Source organism: Mercurialis annua, linkage group LG5, assembly GCF_937616625.2.
Source record: "Mercurialis annua linkage group LG5, ddMerAnnu1.2, whole genome shotgun sequence".
In the NCBI taxonomy this organism is placed as follows: Eukaryota; Viridiplantae; Streptophyta; class Magnoliopsida; order Malpighiales; family Euphorbiaceae; genus Mercurialis; species Mercurialis annua.
The window spans coordinates 48,664,987-48,682,168 of record NC_065574.1 but is presented as its reverse complement, the minus strand read 5'-3'; the positions used below and the strand labels follow the sequence as shown (position 1 = coordinate 48,682,168).

General features: G+C 32.7%; 1 protein-coding gene across 1 annotated transcript; it reads right to left on the bottom strand.

The window, feature by feature from the left end:
• Positions 1-972: 972 nt before the first annotated feature.
• LOC126681214 (putative DNA (cytosine-5)-methyltransferase CMT1) lies at positions 973-8,474 on the bottom strand. The gene is made up of 21 exons (XM_050376691.2): positions 8,088-8,474; positions 7,949-7,986; positions 7,772-7,874; positions 7,341-7,448; positions 7,138-7,257; positions 6,944-7,043; positions 6,614-6,831; positions 5,900-5,965; positions 5,550-5,810; positions 5,376-5,434; positions 5,223-5,289; positions 4,735-5,064; positions 4,581-4,649; positions 4,395-4,481; positions 3,494-3,581; positions 2,498-2,616; positions 2,279-2,383; positions 2,156-2,199; positions 1,909-1,978; positions 1,716-1,819; positions 973-1,307 (listed from the first exon to the last, which is right to left on the bottom strand). The coding sequence occupies exons 1-21, from the start codon at positions 8,397-8,399 to the stop codon at positions 1,145-1,147; spliced, it is 2,631 nt and encodes an 876-aa protein (XP_050232648.1). The 5' UTR covers positions 8,400-8,474; the 3' UTR covers positions 973-1,144.
• Between the last annotated feature and the right edge of the window lie 8,708 nt (positions 8,475-17,182).

Below are 17,182 nucleotides of genomic sequence, written 5' to 3'. Positions count from 1 at the left end.
CTAATTTAAACTTTTTTTTAAAAGAAAATAGGTCAATTCAACTCATTAGGATAGAGATAAAACATAAAAATCAAAAATAGGGTACAATTGAAAATTTTCCTAAATCATGGTATAAATGAAAAAAAATTACAAGGTGGGTGGTTTTTAAGTAATTAAGCCTTAAAATAATGGCAATCTTGTAATATTACTATTCAAAGGTATAAATAAGTAAACAACAAATTTACAAGATTGCCATCATTTTAATGACGTGCCATAATGTGATAAGGTTAATCTACGGATGACGTGGTAGACCGAGTCTACACAAGAATGTCTCTTAATTCTAACTTTCCAAATCTCTCAAATACAGAAAAATCATATAGTTGCCCAAAGGTTTTTGTATTTTGAATTTGCCAAATCCATCCATTGAAAATAAAAACTTGAAACATCTCTCGGAATAGTCCAAGTCGTGACTCCAATATTGCAAAGAAAAACTGTCCAGAACCTCCAAGCAATAGGGCAGTAAATGATAATGTGAGTTGCTGTTTCAGTTTCTGTACATAAACTGCAAAAAATCTGCTCCTCTTGACGAACCCCACGATGAACCAAAAACTCATTGGAACAGATACGACCCTTATGTAATAACCAAGTAAAAAAACTGAAGACGGGGGGTCTTAGGTTTCTACAGTAAGAATAAGAACTGATCTATTTGAAGCCCATAACCTGTTATGAAAACGATCTGCATAAATTATGTAAAAACTATGATAAAATTATCAACAATGTTATGATAATATATGATAAATCACAAAAAATAATTTTACAAAATAAGATTATGATAATAGAGTAGATTTTTAATTTTCAAACACAAAAAGTAAAAACATAAAGTTAAGAAAAACATGAGATAAATTCTCTTATTTTTTTGTAGGTTCTAGTTTACGCATACGCAAATTTGGGCTATTTCTAATAATAGAGGATTAACAGTATGAGATATTCACAGGCAAGGAAGCATAAGTAGTTCTACATATGATAAATAACAATTGTTGTTACAAATCATTCCGCTGAATATTTATGTACTTCTCACATTAATGAATTTCATGAAGGAGCTGGTTTAGGAGTTGAACAAGGTTAAATGACATTTCAGCGGCAAGAATGAAGCAGATATTACAAATTAATCAGAAGCTTCAGAAGGTGAATTCTGAAGGCAACTCGGGAACTTGAAAGGTAACGTAGTCAATGGTTTATCGTCGGACATTCCCTGACTTGCAAGTCCGAATGTATATCCTAATCCGGTAGCAACTGGAACTGCAACAGCATTGCCAACTTGAATGTACCTGTAAATGCAAACAATATGGAAATGAAGCAACAAAAATTAAAATGCTCTCCGATAAAACTTAGGTGCAAAAAACCGATCAAGCAGAATAACCAAACAAAATTGATATTCAGTTTTGAAAGTGAAAAATTGTCAGTTTACATTTACTATAAAGAAAATCAAAGTATTTAGGGGTTCAGTTCAATTTGAAATATTAAAAATTTTGTAAAAGTAATTTGAGGCAGAGTTCAATTCAATTAAGTATGGACCGAATGCACACCCCTAATCAAGCTCTAAATTGTGCACATTCATATCAAAAAAAAACAAACACATGAAAAAAATAATCAGATACTTATGGAGGTTTAAAATTCATATTTCTAATTCCCCTATGGAAAACAAGCTTGACTATTACGTAATGACGGATACTGACCTCTCTTTAATAGGTCCATGCAACTGATAGCAGTCAGGGAAACCTTGAATTCTTGCATTTTCACGAATAGTGAGTACTCGATCTTGTGACGGGTGAATAATCGCCTGTCATAACATTTTAATCGTCATTAAAGCAAATGCAAGGATATGAACATGGAAAAGAATAGTCACCATCTCATAAAAAGATGACAAACCTGATTATGTGGTTCTGCCCTTGTCACAACAGTTGGAATAGTTGAATCCCACCATAAACGACCAAAGGGCCTGCATATAGTAGATGGTTTTGATATTAAGAATTCCAACAAAGCAGAGTAGAGAAATAAATACGAATTTTAGACCAGTTTTGATGGAAAAGAAGAAATGAATTTAACTTATTAGCTGAAATAGCCACAAATTTGATAAATATGATTATCAAACAATGCCAAAAATATAAGAACTCACTTGGGAGATCTGCCCTTCACAAATGACATAGCATAATCAGGAACCTGTATCATAATTCAAAAGTAAGACACCATTCGAGAGAAAAAGGAAGCTTAAAAGAACCAGAGAAGTATATAACAGTACCAATGGTTTGCCGGATGGAAGTAGCACTCTTGGAACATCTGGAGTCCAAAATACTCTGTTGTCTGCATTAACTGATACACCAGGTAGATCCCTGAAGTTTGCACCCTAATAAAAAACAAAAAGCAATCTGCATAAATAACAATGCAAAAACAAAAGCTATAGAGCATCTGAAGTAACAGTTCTATAAAATATGAATTAAATTAAGCATATTTGTTTAACCTTCTTTTTGGGAATTTGGCACACCCTATGATAATCATCATCGTTCAACTTTAGAGGTCGGTGATCATACAACATCTGGGGCAGTGATTTATTTTGAGCAGTAGCTAAACCTACAACATCTGCATAAGAGAATTTTATCAGCTGCTTGTTTTCAAAAGAATAATGATACAAATCATAATGCAAACATTCTATAATAAGGCGGTTGATCCTGAAACCACAAAGGAGAACCACCAAGCATGTTCAACATGCAGCTTAAGCAAATTGAGCACTTCATACATACACCTAAAGCATATCAATTAATGGTTGGTAAAATCCATTACTTAAATAAAACATGGCGAAAGTAGAGCATTTGACAGGCCACCGCCTAACCAAGCAGTTGGTTCACACCAAGGAATTCAGTAGCAGCTGGTGTTTCTAACATGGAGTCATGGACTCCAAGCATGGTTTTACAAGGATCCTATATTGGTCGATGTATAATCAAATTGGTAAAGATTGAGTTGATAAATTTCGATGCAATAAATAAAACTGAAAATAATCATGCCATCCAAAATTTTGTGAAGGGGTTGAATCTGTTGATTCTCAGATACAAAGATATCAAATGGACTACATCAAACTGGCAATTTCATTAGCTCATGTATGGAGACTGAAGCAGACAAATTTTAATGAAAAGACATGATTCATTTAGTGTGCCTTCTTAATAACCGCTAATAGTATTTAAAACATTTAAGATTTTTTTTATGTTGATATACTCTCTCTGTCTCAAATTGATATACAATTGAGGACAAATTCTAGCATTAAAAAATTTAGTAAATTTTTGTAAAAAAAAGTAATTTTATAGAAACTCCCCAAACTTGCCGTATTGACATTTTCCCTTAGTGATTTTTGCTCTCTTTTTAATGTAATATAGTACTAATGAAGATATATGTGCCATTTAATCATTTAAGTAATAAAGGACTGCCTACAATTAACAAGCATAATATCAACATTTACACTTACCACTTTTTTTTAATCGGATATACTTTTGAAATTCTGATTGAGGAGTTGTCCCATACTTTCGTTCATCTTGACTCTCATCATTTTCCACCTAAGGGCATCCAAAATAGTTAGACCCAAAATGAGATTAATATACATGACACATCATCACTTCATTAAACTTCTATTTATTAGGCTTCTTTACAATGTTTAGACTCTAAAAAACATATTAATATAGAACTCAAATGCTCATTTACTGAACTCTCTTTCATAACTTTCAACTTAAAAAAGGTATGGCCCCCGTGTATAAAGCTAAGTTGCAAAGGAAACAGAAACTGAAACGGAAAAGCAAATTTTTCAAAATATAGGAAACGAGGGGGGAACGTGTAAATAGTAAAAATATAGGAGTATATTTATAAATATTAAAAGTTATAAAATTATGTAATATATATATTACATTTTATTTATAAAAATTCATTTTTATATAAATAAACTATTATAACAATTAATAAGATAAATTGTTTGAATAAATAACATATATAACATATCAATAAATTACATAACTACAAAGTCTATGGGTAATCAATTAGATCCTTTTATTTATAGGTAGGGTTTTTTTTTAGCTATTTAAGAATTTTTCTTATATAGGAAACAGGCTTCCTTTTAGGAAACAAGTTTCCAACTTTTTAGTATTTAAAGAAACAGGTCTGAAAGGTTTCCAAAGAGTTCGAAACGGGGAAACTCACCCTACATAAGGTTTCCGTGCAACCTAAAATGCAAACTAGACAGTTAAATTCATTAAACACTCCACAATGCAGGAGTGTCTAGTGAAAGAGTCTTATAGACTATCATGCATGGAAACTTAACATTGGCAGTCCACAAATTTTAACATGTAGACTATGAAACAAAAAAACAAAAATTGTACCTCTGGAAGATCTGATATTGCATCGCCGAGATAAAGGGCTTTTTCCAATTGACATTGATCAAGCTTATCATAAGCAACAGTAATTTCCTGCATATTAAGTGAAAAAAAGTGTTATAAAATTTTAAATAGTGTTAAAAACACTAAGACGAAGTATTAAAAAAGTTTAATTTTAACTTAAGTCCATACCTCAAATTCACTTGGAGTGCCTCCTTTGACAACAACTTCATGTGTTGGCAATGGATATTGAGGCAAGCTCTGAAATGCAACACACCAGATAAGTAAGAACACAGCTATAATTTATTTGTACTACTACTAAACAATAATCCAGATTTGGACTTGCCTCAGATGGTTGACAACCCCACATGAATACTCTCATTCGAAATTGTGGCAAACCATATGATCCAGCAGCCATCATTCCTAAGCGACCTTGGTAGTTCATAGAAACAAGACGACCAAGGGCATAACGGACCAAGAAGCCTCCAGCAAACTTTAAAATGTCCACAACATTTTCCATGAGCACATACTTAGGCTTTAAGTACTCTACAATATCCATGTATACAACCATTTGATGGTTCTTGGGATCATCCAAGGGAGCTTTATAGTTCCTAAAACGATTAAAGCCACTGATTCCTTGACATGGAGGGCCTCCACAAATAAAATCAGCATCTCCCTATGTAAAAATTCAGTTAGCTTAATAAGTGCATTATCAAAATTATTATCAGAATTCAACATTAAAAGAGAAGAAAAAAGTACCATCAATACGTAAAACTAGCAGATGGCAATGAAACAATAAAGTTAAAAGAACTATCAAAATCATAGAGCACTTACAGGAAGAGGCAACAATTTTGACTTGTAACCTTTTTCAACAAAGTCCTTCAGTTTCTCTTCACAATCACTAATGTGCACACCCAAAAGCAACAATAAATAAGAGTTCACCTACAAGGAAGAGCACTGAACAGAACATTTAGTAAAACAGCATACCTCATGCCTTCAATAGGCTCCCAAGTGTCTTCGCTTGGACCATAGCCCTTCCAACGCACCTACAGCGTTTAGAACATGTCAAGCAGATGAAAATTAAACAGTATGTAGTGATTTGAGAACAGGTCTACTAACATGTCAACATTCACAGCTATGTACAAGTGTAGTTAAAGATACCTTAAAATATAAATCACGTTTCTTTATTTTGTTAGGATCACCATAACATACACCAAGTAGCCTCTCCACTTCAAATATTTCACCACCATCATCATCACTTTTATCCTCTACTTCTTCATCTTCCATGTCATCTCCTTTATCTTCCACGTCCTCAACTTTTTTATCTTCCACTTCTTCTTCTTCAGATAATATGTATTTGTTACATAACTTCTCCCATTCCTTTAATAAAGATAGAAAATCTTGTGCTTCCTCATTTCTCACCTGATATTTATTTGGAAATAAAAGATGTTACAAGAGCTTAACAATTAGAATACAAATACGAAGTACGTATATACATTTGGACATTTTACCTCTGTTTCAGGGTGATTGGCCTTCAAACTTTTGCATGCATAAGAATTTAAATCAACAGCCCATTTCTGTATCACAAGCAATAGACAAAATTAATCGACGAAATATACAAGTGAAATCACTGTATCAAGTCAAACAATCAATTCACTCAAAAGCTCAAACTGTTGGGAGCAGTTAGGTGAGGCTTTAACAATAGTTCCTCCGTTTTAATTTAGTTGTTGCTCTGAAGAATTGTATGTCTATAAATAAATGCCATTTTAGGATTTCTGTGTAACTTTTATAATTGTATTTGAAATTTAACCTTTTTACTAAATCATTTCATTATATAGTTATTCAATTTTCAAAGTAAATTCTTCACTATAAGATTAAGAAAACACTTTCTTAATATTAGCAATTTACTACAAAGCAACAACTAAATAAAAACAGACAAAGCATATCTTAACACACTCATGAACACTTCATGCTCAAATTACTTTTTCATTGATTAGCCAAATGGAAGTTGCTAAGGACCAAACTATAAACCTTACAGCGGCTCTGATAACATGTAAATTAGGACCGAACTCTAAACTTTCTAGTCATACCATGTCAAATAATGAATTCACTCACAAGTTGAAGTCATTGGGTGAGGCTTTAACAATAGTTATATCTTAACAGATCATAACAGCAAAAGCATCAACAAGCAAATTGATATCAGAAAATGAGAATGATTCACTTACGGTTATGAGATTAACACCAGACAAGGCAGCACCCATGCAAAGGCCAGTTGACATGCCACCACAACCTGAGTACAGGTCCAACAAATACATATCTGAACGATGAACTTTTGAAATAGCGCTTGAAGGATTTGCCGTGGAAGTGTTAACATCATTGATACTAGCATTTGAATCATTCTCATTACAAATAGAAGATGAACCACTGTCTCTGTTTGAATCATCTGGAGTTACCAAGCAAAACACACAGCCAGTCATTAGACAAATTCATCACCAATGGAAGTTCCAAGATAATTTGCACTTGTACAAATCCAATCTCAATGAAAGTTCAATCACCTTTCTTGATTGTTTCAAATGTCAAAAAGGGCAATGTGTACTTCATATCATAATACAAGTCACAAGGTGGTAGATTTTTCTCCTTCTCAGCTAAATCCATCTGCAGTCAAAAGCAAACAGGTTGAAAAATCTCATAAATATAAGAACATCTGCATCAAGTTCAAATAAAATGTCTATAAGAGTTGTGAACATACATTGGGTTCAACTAGCGCAATTTTAACGTTGGAGACGATGCAATCTAAAGGATTGTCATTCTTAATCTCGGAAAGAAACACACGCCTGCTTTCTTTTTGGTTTGCATAATCTTTGATAACCTAAGATAGACAAAACCCCACATTTACTATAACATAACTATCAAAAATAAAGGAAAATAATTAGTTAAAAATAGTCAACTCACTGTATCTTCGGCTCTATAAAACCATTGAGCAGAGAACCACGCCTCCCCGTCTTTGCTTTCAAATAACTCAACAATTCTAGCAATGTAATCAGGCACTCCATCTTCAGCCTGAAAACAATTTAAAAAGTCAAGACTACAGACAGGACAAAGCTTTTAATACAAAATTAAACAATTTTACGCAATTATAATAAGCAAAAGCAAAATAAAAAAATTGAAACTTTTGGTGCTAAACTGTGTTCTAAGCTTACAACCTAGGGAACACAGACACTTCATTCAATCAACATGTCATGTTTCAAAAAAGTTTCACTAACGAGACTTTATCTTTTACATAGAAAACCTTAAAATAACATTGTTTCGCTGTGTCTGTTTCCGTGCTACCTAGCTTACAGCATAAAAAAAAATTCTTGAACAATTGAAATTGAAGGTATTACCTTGACATAAGCATTATCACCAAGATTGTACAAAATACCATCAACCATTGCTTGCTTATAATGACATTTAGCCGGCGTTACCTCCTCTTCATTACTCAACACCCTTTAAAAAATAAAACCAAATTAGAAAAACAAAATCAATCCATCAACAAACAAAAAATCAAACTCAACACCCACCCATTAGAATTCTGCGTCGCAGACCGAATTTTCCCATTCTGCAGCCAAACAATTTAAACAAAAACCACCAATTAAACAAATCCAAACATAAAAACAAACAGTAGACTACACACAAGTAAAAAAAATTCACAACAAAAACCTGAGATCCGTAACGAAGAGGCCATTTCTGACGAGCTTCAGCAGCAGGAATAGGGCTACCAATGAACGACAAGTCAGCATCAGCCTTAGCTTTCTTAGTCTCGTTCGGTCTTTTCGCGGTAAGTAAAGTAACCAGGCCCTCCTTTTCTTGCTTCGACGACGAGATCTGGCTCTCTTCGAGCTCCTCCTCTTCCAATTCCAGTTCTTCTTCCTCCTCTTCTTTTACTTCGTTTTCCGGCTCCCGGGTCGGTTTTTTCCGGGGCGTTTCTTTGAGTTGGGACTCTCCGGTGGATCTTTTTCTTGGTCTGCCCATTGGGTTGGAGTGAAGAGTTGCAGAAGAGGAGAGGGTTTGGAGTTGTTTAATGAGGGTTTAATGAACACAGAATTATTGAGAGACGGTGCGTTTTATATAAAAGTGGACAAAAAATGGGAAATATTTTTGAATAGGCGGGAATTTAGGGTTTCTTTGAAATATTTGAATGGGCGGGAATTTTGATTTCCGCGTTTATTTTTTACATACTTGCGTTTACCCGCGTTTGGTTCAAGGGCTGGTTACTGTAGGCTCTGACCCACTTAACTCGGCCCAGTATGATTTGCTCTGATTTTTTTGGAAAAAATATAATAACTTAAAATCGGTTAAAGTTTTCAAAAATATGCTTTTTCAAAAAAAAAAGGTATGCTATGTGTTTTTATCCCTTTTAGGTTGTAAACAAACTGTGCGGTTTGGTGTTCAGCTCGATAAGAGGTCGGTTCATGTTAGTTTGTATCTTAAATTAAACGAAACGAGTTTGTGTTTGATTTTATATTTATTTAAACGAATTGACGTTGAATATATCGATTTTCGGCTGGTTTAGAGTTTGAACATGTCGGTGTTGAGCTCGGCTCATTTAGAACGTAAATGAACGAGTTCGAACCAAACTCGTTCGGTACCTAAATAAATGAGCTAAATATGAACATCTCATTAATGAAACGAGATAAAAATAAACACCTTGAAACTCCACTTCACTAGGTTTCTTTATAGTTTTAATTTTTTATAGGAAAAAAACATAAAAAAGGTAAGATTTTTATTTTTTAGGTAGCAATGGGATTCTTGAGTTTAAAGCATATTTGAATATTAGGGGATTTTTTGAATAGCTTTGTGGCTTTCGTACAAACAAATTGGAGATAATTAGAATCCAATCTAAAAAAAGAACTTGCTTTAATAATATTCTAAAATTACTGATATTCTAAAATTACTGTTAACTAACTGGATACCTCTTTATTTTTAAAAATTAATGCTGGAATACGAAATATTACAAATTGAATACCAATAAATTTTTTATAAAAGTAGTATACTTAGATAACCATGCAAATATGTAACCCGAGATCGATGCCATTGTTACAGTAGAGAAGTAACAAGTTCATCAAGCTGAACTTTCTGTAGTAAAACTAAAAATGATCTCAGGATTCATTAAAAAATACCCAAAAGGACTAGACAGTTGTTTTCTACTGCTTCCTTCCATGATCGTTAACGAATGATCGCAATGTGGTTATTCGGATAAATTCACTCTAAATATTCAGCACCATATATTCTTCATATGAATTAGCTCGGATCGACATACATCTCCTACTCTCAAGGTCTTGTCCTTGAAATTTTAGGGTTTTACTATTCGCCGCCCATAGACATTTCTGCCCTTCTAGCAAAATTTTGAAAAAAAAGTTCTCTCAACTTATTCGAATACATTTGAACAAATACGTAAAAAGTCGATTAAAATGACAGACAACAAGTACAATTTGTCGGGTAACGAGTATCGACGTTCGGAAACAATTTGTTCCGACTTTTCCGAGATAAAAAATAATTTTTAATTTTTTTTTTTCTGTTTTTCCGGCTTCCCCTCCGCCTGAAAAGGGGACGTCCGGCGTCCCCTCCGGAGGAGAGGATGCCGGACTTGACCGTCCCACGTCCCCTCCTGAAGAGGGGACAGTGAAGTCCCACGTCCCTTCCTGAAGAGGGGACGAACGACGTCCCCTCTTCAGGAGAGGACGTGGGAGATCCCCGTCCCCTCCTCTGGAGGGGACGCCGTTTTCCGGCGTCCTCTCCTCCGGAATGGACGTGAAATGGGGACGTCCCCCCTAAAAAACTGGAAAAAAAAATTATTTATTTCGAATTTTTTAAAAAAAAACTTATCAGGGGTTGTCGATTTTTATCTCGTTCAGAATCCGACATTGCCGTAGAATATGAGGTTGAATATGGTTGAATGAGTTGAGAGGATTTAAATTTTTTTTTATGATTTGGTTTTCTATTCAAAAATTGAAAAGGGTAAAAAGGTAATGTGCCTGTGCGGTGTTAAGTAAAAGGGGGCAGTGTTTAGCAATCCAGAAATTTTACCCCAAACTTCCTCCTCCGGAATATCTATAGCTCTTGAACTTTGACAATCTCATATATGTTTTTCAAACATTTTCTATCAAATCCGGCCCGCACAATCTGCAGAATTCAACAAGAATTGCTGGTAAGTGCATTGAAATAGTTTTTGATCCGCGCAACAAATGTAATTTATTGAACAAAGGATCACTTTACCCCCCCGTACTTGGCACAAAGTATCAAAAACGTCCAAATTAGCAAAACAGGATCACTTTTACCCTGAACTTGTCAAATTTGGTACAAAAACACCCCTCCCCACTCTCACCTAAGAGAGTGAGAATCACTCTCCGGTTTTTGATAGTGGTTTTATTTTTCTAGATGGTTTTTAATGGCAAAAGGTTTCAAAAGATCCTAATTTTTATTAATTCATTTTAAATTAATACCTAAATATTAAAAAAAAACAAATGAATCTTTTTTATTTTAAAACTTTACAAATCGAATTGATATTAGTTAAAAATAAAGAGGACCATTTTATATATTTTACAAAAATAATTAAATTTTTTTAAATATATATTTTATTATTTTTAATAAAAAAAATAATTTTTTTTTAAGGAGCTGCTGCTCCGGTGAGGAGCAGCAGCTCCTCCTCGATGGGTTTGCCTCAGGCAAACCCATCATCCGTCATCTGGGTTCGTCGGAACCCGGATGAAAACTCATCTGGGTTCGCCTGAGGCGAACCCAGATGAAAACTCATCTGGGTTCCGCCGAACCCAGATGAGTTTTCATCTGGGTTCGCCGGCGAACCCAGATGCAAAACGCATCTGGGTTCGCCGGCGAACCCAGATGGCTAATGAAACAGACCCGCCGGTGGGTCTGTTCCACCGGCGGGTCTGTTTTTCTTCAACAGGTTGGCCGGAAATTTTTCCGGCCAACCTGTTAAAGAAAAGAAAAAAAAAATTCAAACTTTTTTGAAAAAGTTCAAAAAGATCCCTGAAAATTTAGATAGAATTAATTAGTTTTTAATTGTGATTAATTAGAGTTAATTATGATTTTATAAATCTCACTCTCCAATTAAGTGCCACGTCAGCATAAAGGGGGTTTTTGAACCGGTTTTGCCAAGTTCAGGGTAAAAGTGATCCGGTTTTCTCAATTTGGACGTTTTTGATACTTTGTGCCAAGTTCGGGGGGTAAAGTGATCCTTTGTTCGTAATTTATTACTAAAACTCTAGTATATGAAGTAACTTGGTGTTTGTTGACATAAAAGTTTACGATAAGGAAATAATTAGGAAATTTTATTTTATATTAAGCCATATCAATTTATGATCTTGAAGATGTCGTAGCAGAATGGTAACCAAAAAAGTTAAATCTTCTGGCTTGCACGTTGTTGCTGCATGAACTGTCGTTCTGATTTCATATGATATTTTCTAGGGTTAATTGCAGATGCATACACGAACTTTACCCTAATTTGAAATTACAACATAAACTTTAAAACTTGACAATGTCAGTAACCAACTTTCATTTTTTGGCAAATTGGTACACCGACCAATCACACAATGACACATGGCGGTATATTACAATGTCCACGTTAGTGTTTTTTGTGTTTGGTGTATCGATTTGCCAAAAGTGTAAAGTTGGTTACTAACATTGCCAAGTTTCAAAGTTTATGTTGTAATTGCAAATTAGGGTAAAGTTCGTGTATAAATTTGCAATTAATCCTATTTTCTATAATGTCTATAAGTCTAAAGTTAACAAAGATTTCCGCCTCTTTTACTTCACTCCACGCGACGATTCTATCTGAAAATGTATGAGTTAATTGTTAGACTGATAATAATTAGATTTAATAAATGTTATGTGGTAATGGACAAGGATAGACAACTATATCATGATTATGTAATTGAACATATAGACCACCATGATCAGTGAGTTTAGTAACCTCTAAAGCTAATGACTCATAAATGACAAATCTATAAGCCCTGTTAATTCAAATATTGTACTTTTCCTCGAAACAAATTGTAATATTAGTACTAAAATTTGATATTCTGGATTCAATAGAACAGGCTAATGACAATTTCATAGTAAATCTATATTTGGAACATTTTGAATAATCAAGAAGCACATGCAGACTTTATAATCTATATTCGCATTAACACCTTAGTATACATTAGTAGAACCAAAAAACAGTACTTTTTGCATATTATTTCAGTTATTTGCGCATTGTTTCTTGACCTTAGCAGTAAATTTTAAGACTGAATCTTCAAGTGCGGGAAAGTTTCACCATCTTCAACCGCGGGATATATAGAAACTTTCATTACCTCATTGTTTCTTATCAGCTCAAAGACAAACACCTCCTTAGTCCTTCAGATTATTGTCCCTGCTAAATGCGTTCAATCCGTTTAATAAAATATAAACATATTTTATATTTTATATGTTTAATAAAATATAAACATACTTTTTATATCATCTATATTTTTAAATTACAACCGAAGTTGTAATTTTTAACGGTCCCTCCAAATATTTTGTCGGGGTCCAGGTCCGCCACTGCAAACGTTATTCCTAATAATCTCCAAGGAATTTCTACTTTGAAAGTGTGCATCTTTCATCCTTTTGGTTGTGAGATTCGCTATCCTTTCATGTCAACAACTCCGCCACGAAAAACCAATCTTGAGGAAGAAGAGTGCGGTAAGATGCCTACTTCATCAAAGAAGAATCAATAAACAAGAAACCGCAACGAAGATGATATTGGTAAGAGAATCTGGACAAAAAAACGGAGCTATGTAATTATATAAGATGGCTTTTAGAATTAAATCTTTTGAAGTTGTTTATAGTATTATCATTTCCTTTTCAGGAAGAATCAAATACAAAGAACTGTACTTATTAACTTATGACTTTAAAAGAATGGTTTTCATTTCAGTAAAGAGCCTTGAATCTTAATGGGAATGTGAATGGAAATGAGAAGAAATGAAAAAGGGAATAATTGTTTTCATATCTTGTTTGGTTCAATAAATTAGTTTAGAAATAATTGTTTTCATATAGGCCTAATTACTTAAAAACACCTCATGTTGAACTTTTTTTTTTTCGTTTATACCCGATCTAAGAAAATTTTCAATTGTACCCTATTTTAGGTTTTTCATTTTCAACTCTACCCTATTTTTTCATCTAAAAAAAAGTTAAAATAGTCCTTCATTTTTAACTTATATTCTAATTAGACGTAAATATTATTAATTTTACAAAAATACCATCTCTTTTTAAAAAAAGGCTTAATTCCTTAAAAAAAACCCACCTTGCATTTTTTTTTCGTTTATACCCTGACCTTGTAAAAACACCATTAATTTGTACCCAATTTTGAGTTTTTATGTTTCATCTCTACCCAAAAGTATTAAATTATACTCTTTTCATTTGAAAAAAAGTTTAAAACAATCCTTCATTTTTAACTTATATACTAATTAGATATTAATGTTATTAATAGTACAAAAATACCATTTCTTCAAAAAAATTAAAAATAATAATAATTTTTTTTAATTTTTTAATAAAATATATCCGAATTTTTTTAAATTTTTAAATTTATTATTTTTTTTAAATTATTTTAAAAAATATTTCCGATAAAAAAATTAAAAATAATATTAATTTTTTAATTTTTTCATTATTTTATAAAATTAAAAAAATTAATTATTTGGATGTATTGATTATTTTGTAAGTTTAAGGGTTTATTTGTATATTTAAAAATAGAAAAAAATATGTTCTAAACTCTTTTCCAAATGAAAAAAGTACAATTTAATACTTTTGGGTAGGGATGAAACATAAAAACCCAAAATTGGGTACAAATGGTGTTTTTACAAGGTCAGGGTATAAACGAAGAAAAAGTGCAAGGTAGGGGTTTTTTAAGGAATTAAGCCATAAAAAAATTAACTAATAATAATTATTTAATTTATATTGATTATTAATAATTTTTTAAAAATCAAAAACCGTAAAAAAATTAAAATTTACACAAAAATAAAAAAATTCCGACCCACCGCCGCCGTCCTCCTTCCATGGAAGGAGGACGTGTTCCTCCATGGAAGGAGGAACAGCGATCTGTTCCTCCATGGAAGGAGGAACGACGTGTTCCTCCTTCCATGGAGGAACATGAAGGAGGAGATGCTGCTCCTCCTTTCTCGGAGGGTGGACGGCATTGGTTCGAGCGGAGGAGTACAAAAGTCATAAAAAATTAATTTTTTTGTTTAAATTTAGTGATGTGTTCTTAAATCGAAGAAGTATGTGGTAGACCGGAAATTTATTTTAAGAATTTAATTTTTTAATAAAAAATTTAAAAATAATTAATTGTTAGGACTTATTTAATGTTTTTAAAAGTTAAAGACTTGTTTGTATTTGTCCAAATAAGAAAAAACATGGTAAATCCTTCTATTTAGTTGTTATTAACGTTTTATCCTTAAATTATTTAAATTGTCAATTGTACCCTTAGTTGGGGTAGAGCTGAAAACGAAAAACCCGAAATTTGTACAAATGAAAATTTTCCTAGATCGGGGTATAACGAAAAAAAATTCAACGTGGAGTGTTTTTATATAATTAGGCCTTTCATATATTATTTGGTTCAATATATTAGTGTAGGAATGAGAATGGATAACAGTAGATAATTATTTTAAAAAATATTACTTATTATTATGAATTTTTATTATTTTTAAATACAAATAACTTTTATTTTTTAAAACAATATTTTTATTTTTCTAAAAAAATATTTTTCAATTTTTTAACAAATATTTTTCTTTTTTATAATATTGTTTATATTTGTTAAAAAATATTTTTAATATTTTTGAATAAAATATTTTTATTTTTTCAAAAAAAAAATTATTATTTTTATTTTATAAAAAAATTAATAAATATTTTCAAATATATTTTTTAATAATTTCATATTATTAAATATTAATTGAATTTTGATTTTCATGATAATGAAAAGTCCATTCCCATAGGTGTAGGGAGAATGGGTGATTCTCATTCCCATTTAGGGATGACAGTGGGGAAGGAATTTCCCGATCCCCATGGCATCCACCCTTTGTGGGACGGGAAATCATCACCAAGTGTCCTCATGGGTATCGGGATGGGGGAAGATTATCCTTCATCCACGGGGATGGGCGAAGAGTATTCCCCATCCACGGGGATGGGAAGGGGACGGGGGTGTAGTACCCACCCAATGGGGATCCCCATCCCTGTCCCTATGCGATTCGGTCTACTTTTAATATATTGCTCACAATTTTTAATAATTTAATTTAATTATTTAGGAGAAAATAATTAATTTGAAAATTAGGTCTAAAAAAGAAAATTAATTAGGTATGTATGTAAAAAATTACATCGTGCGGTATAAAAGTAAATGTTTTGAAAAAATCTGTAAAACAGGTAAAAGCTCATTAATTTACGCTAAACTATTTTTTATTAACAAAAGATACTATATTTTAATTTTGTCAATTTAATCATCTAATTGGAACACTGTAATCATGATTTTATAAAATTTAATAAATTATTTTTAATTAATTAATATAATTTGGAACAAGTGCAACATGGGATGCAGCGCAATAGATTTTTATTCTATAACGAAGTAAAAAAGCATTTTATTTCTTATAAACAAAACGTTTGTACGATCGACGTCTGTCATGTCAATGCTAAGAATGTCACTTACGTCACCTAATTCAAACAGTTTCTATTACTCCCGGAGCCTCGTGCTCCGGCGAGTTGCTCCGGCGATGTTGTTTTTCCGCCACCCGAAAACCGAGAGTTTGTTGACGTGTTCTAAAAAGCAAAATCCACGAAGACGAGTATGGATTAATCCGCATCAAATAAATGGGACGGGAATGAGATTCCCCATAGAAGCGCGGACGGAGATGGGGATAGCTTGCCCACCCCCGCCCCGCCCCATTACCATCCCTATTCCCATTAACTAGTGATTTTAAATAAAACAAACACAAACAATGAAAATCACTCATTTTCATTCTCATTGCCCCCTTCTTTTTTAAGTGGAAAGTAGGTTTCTAATTATCATAATTTACTCTAATTAATTATATTCAAATAATAATTAATCATAATTAAACCTTAATTAATTTAGTGGTCTTTTTGGACCGCTCATCGGGAAACAGACAATATTTTAGTTGTCGTAGGTGGGGTTTTTATTCTGATATCTCAATTCTCAAAAAGCTGAATCTTCTTTAATGCTTGTTTTTATTTCATTTTCATTTTGTGCAAGAAAATGGGTACCCATCCTGAATAAATGGATGCGCTACCGAGAAAATGCAACTGGGTTTGAGTCAGATCCGAACTGCGCTGTGAATAAATTTGGAATCTGCGAAAATGAAGTTGACGCCTGATTAAATGGGTATGGTACCGAAAAAATGCAACTTCGGTCTGAGTTAGATCCGGACTGCGCTGTGAGTAAATTTGGAATCTGTGAAAATGGAGTTGATGCTTAAAATGGGTACAGAGAAAATGTAACATGGGTCTGAGTCAGAACTGAACTACGCAGTGAGTAATTTTGGAATCTGCGGAAATGGCGTTGACGCCTGAAATGAGTACCGACTCCAAGTATGTTTGAAATGACCACTATTTTTGTCGTCTAAGTTTTTTGTATTCCCTTTTCAACTAGTGTTTCAAAAAAAACTCGTTATGAAATCACTATTTGTCTGTTATTGTTTGCGACATTCTCATCTTATCTTATATATATATATATATATATATATATATATATATATATATAAATGAATCAATTATGCACG

What these genes read in the sequence shown, in the direction of transcription:
- LOC126681214 (XM_050376691.2), bottom strand. Translation starts at nt 8,399, where the DNA reads ATGGGCAGACCAAGAAAAAGATCCACCGGAGAGTCCCAACTCAAAGAA. An exon ending in CTCTTCGTTACGGATCTCAG is followed by an intron (nt 7,987 to 8,087) that starts GTTTTTGTTGTG and finishes GTTTGGCTGCAG; the next exon opens with AATGGGAAAATTCGGTCTGC. An exon ending in CTGGTGTTAATCTCATAACC is followed by an intron (nt 5,966 to 6,613) that starts GTAAGTGAATCA and finishes CTTGTGATACAG; the next exon opens with AAATGGGCTGTTGATTTAAA.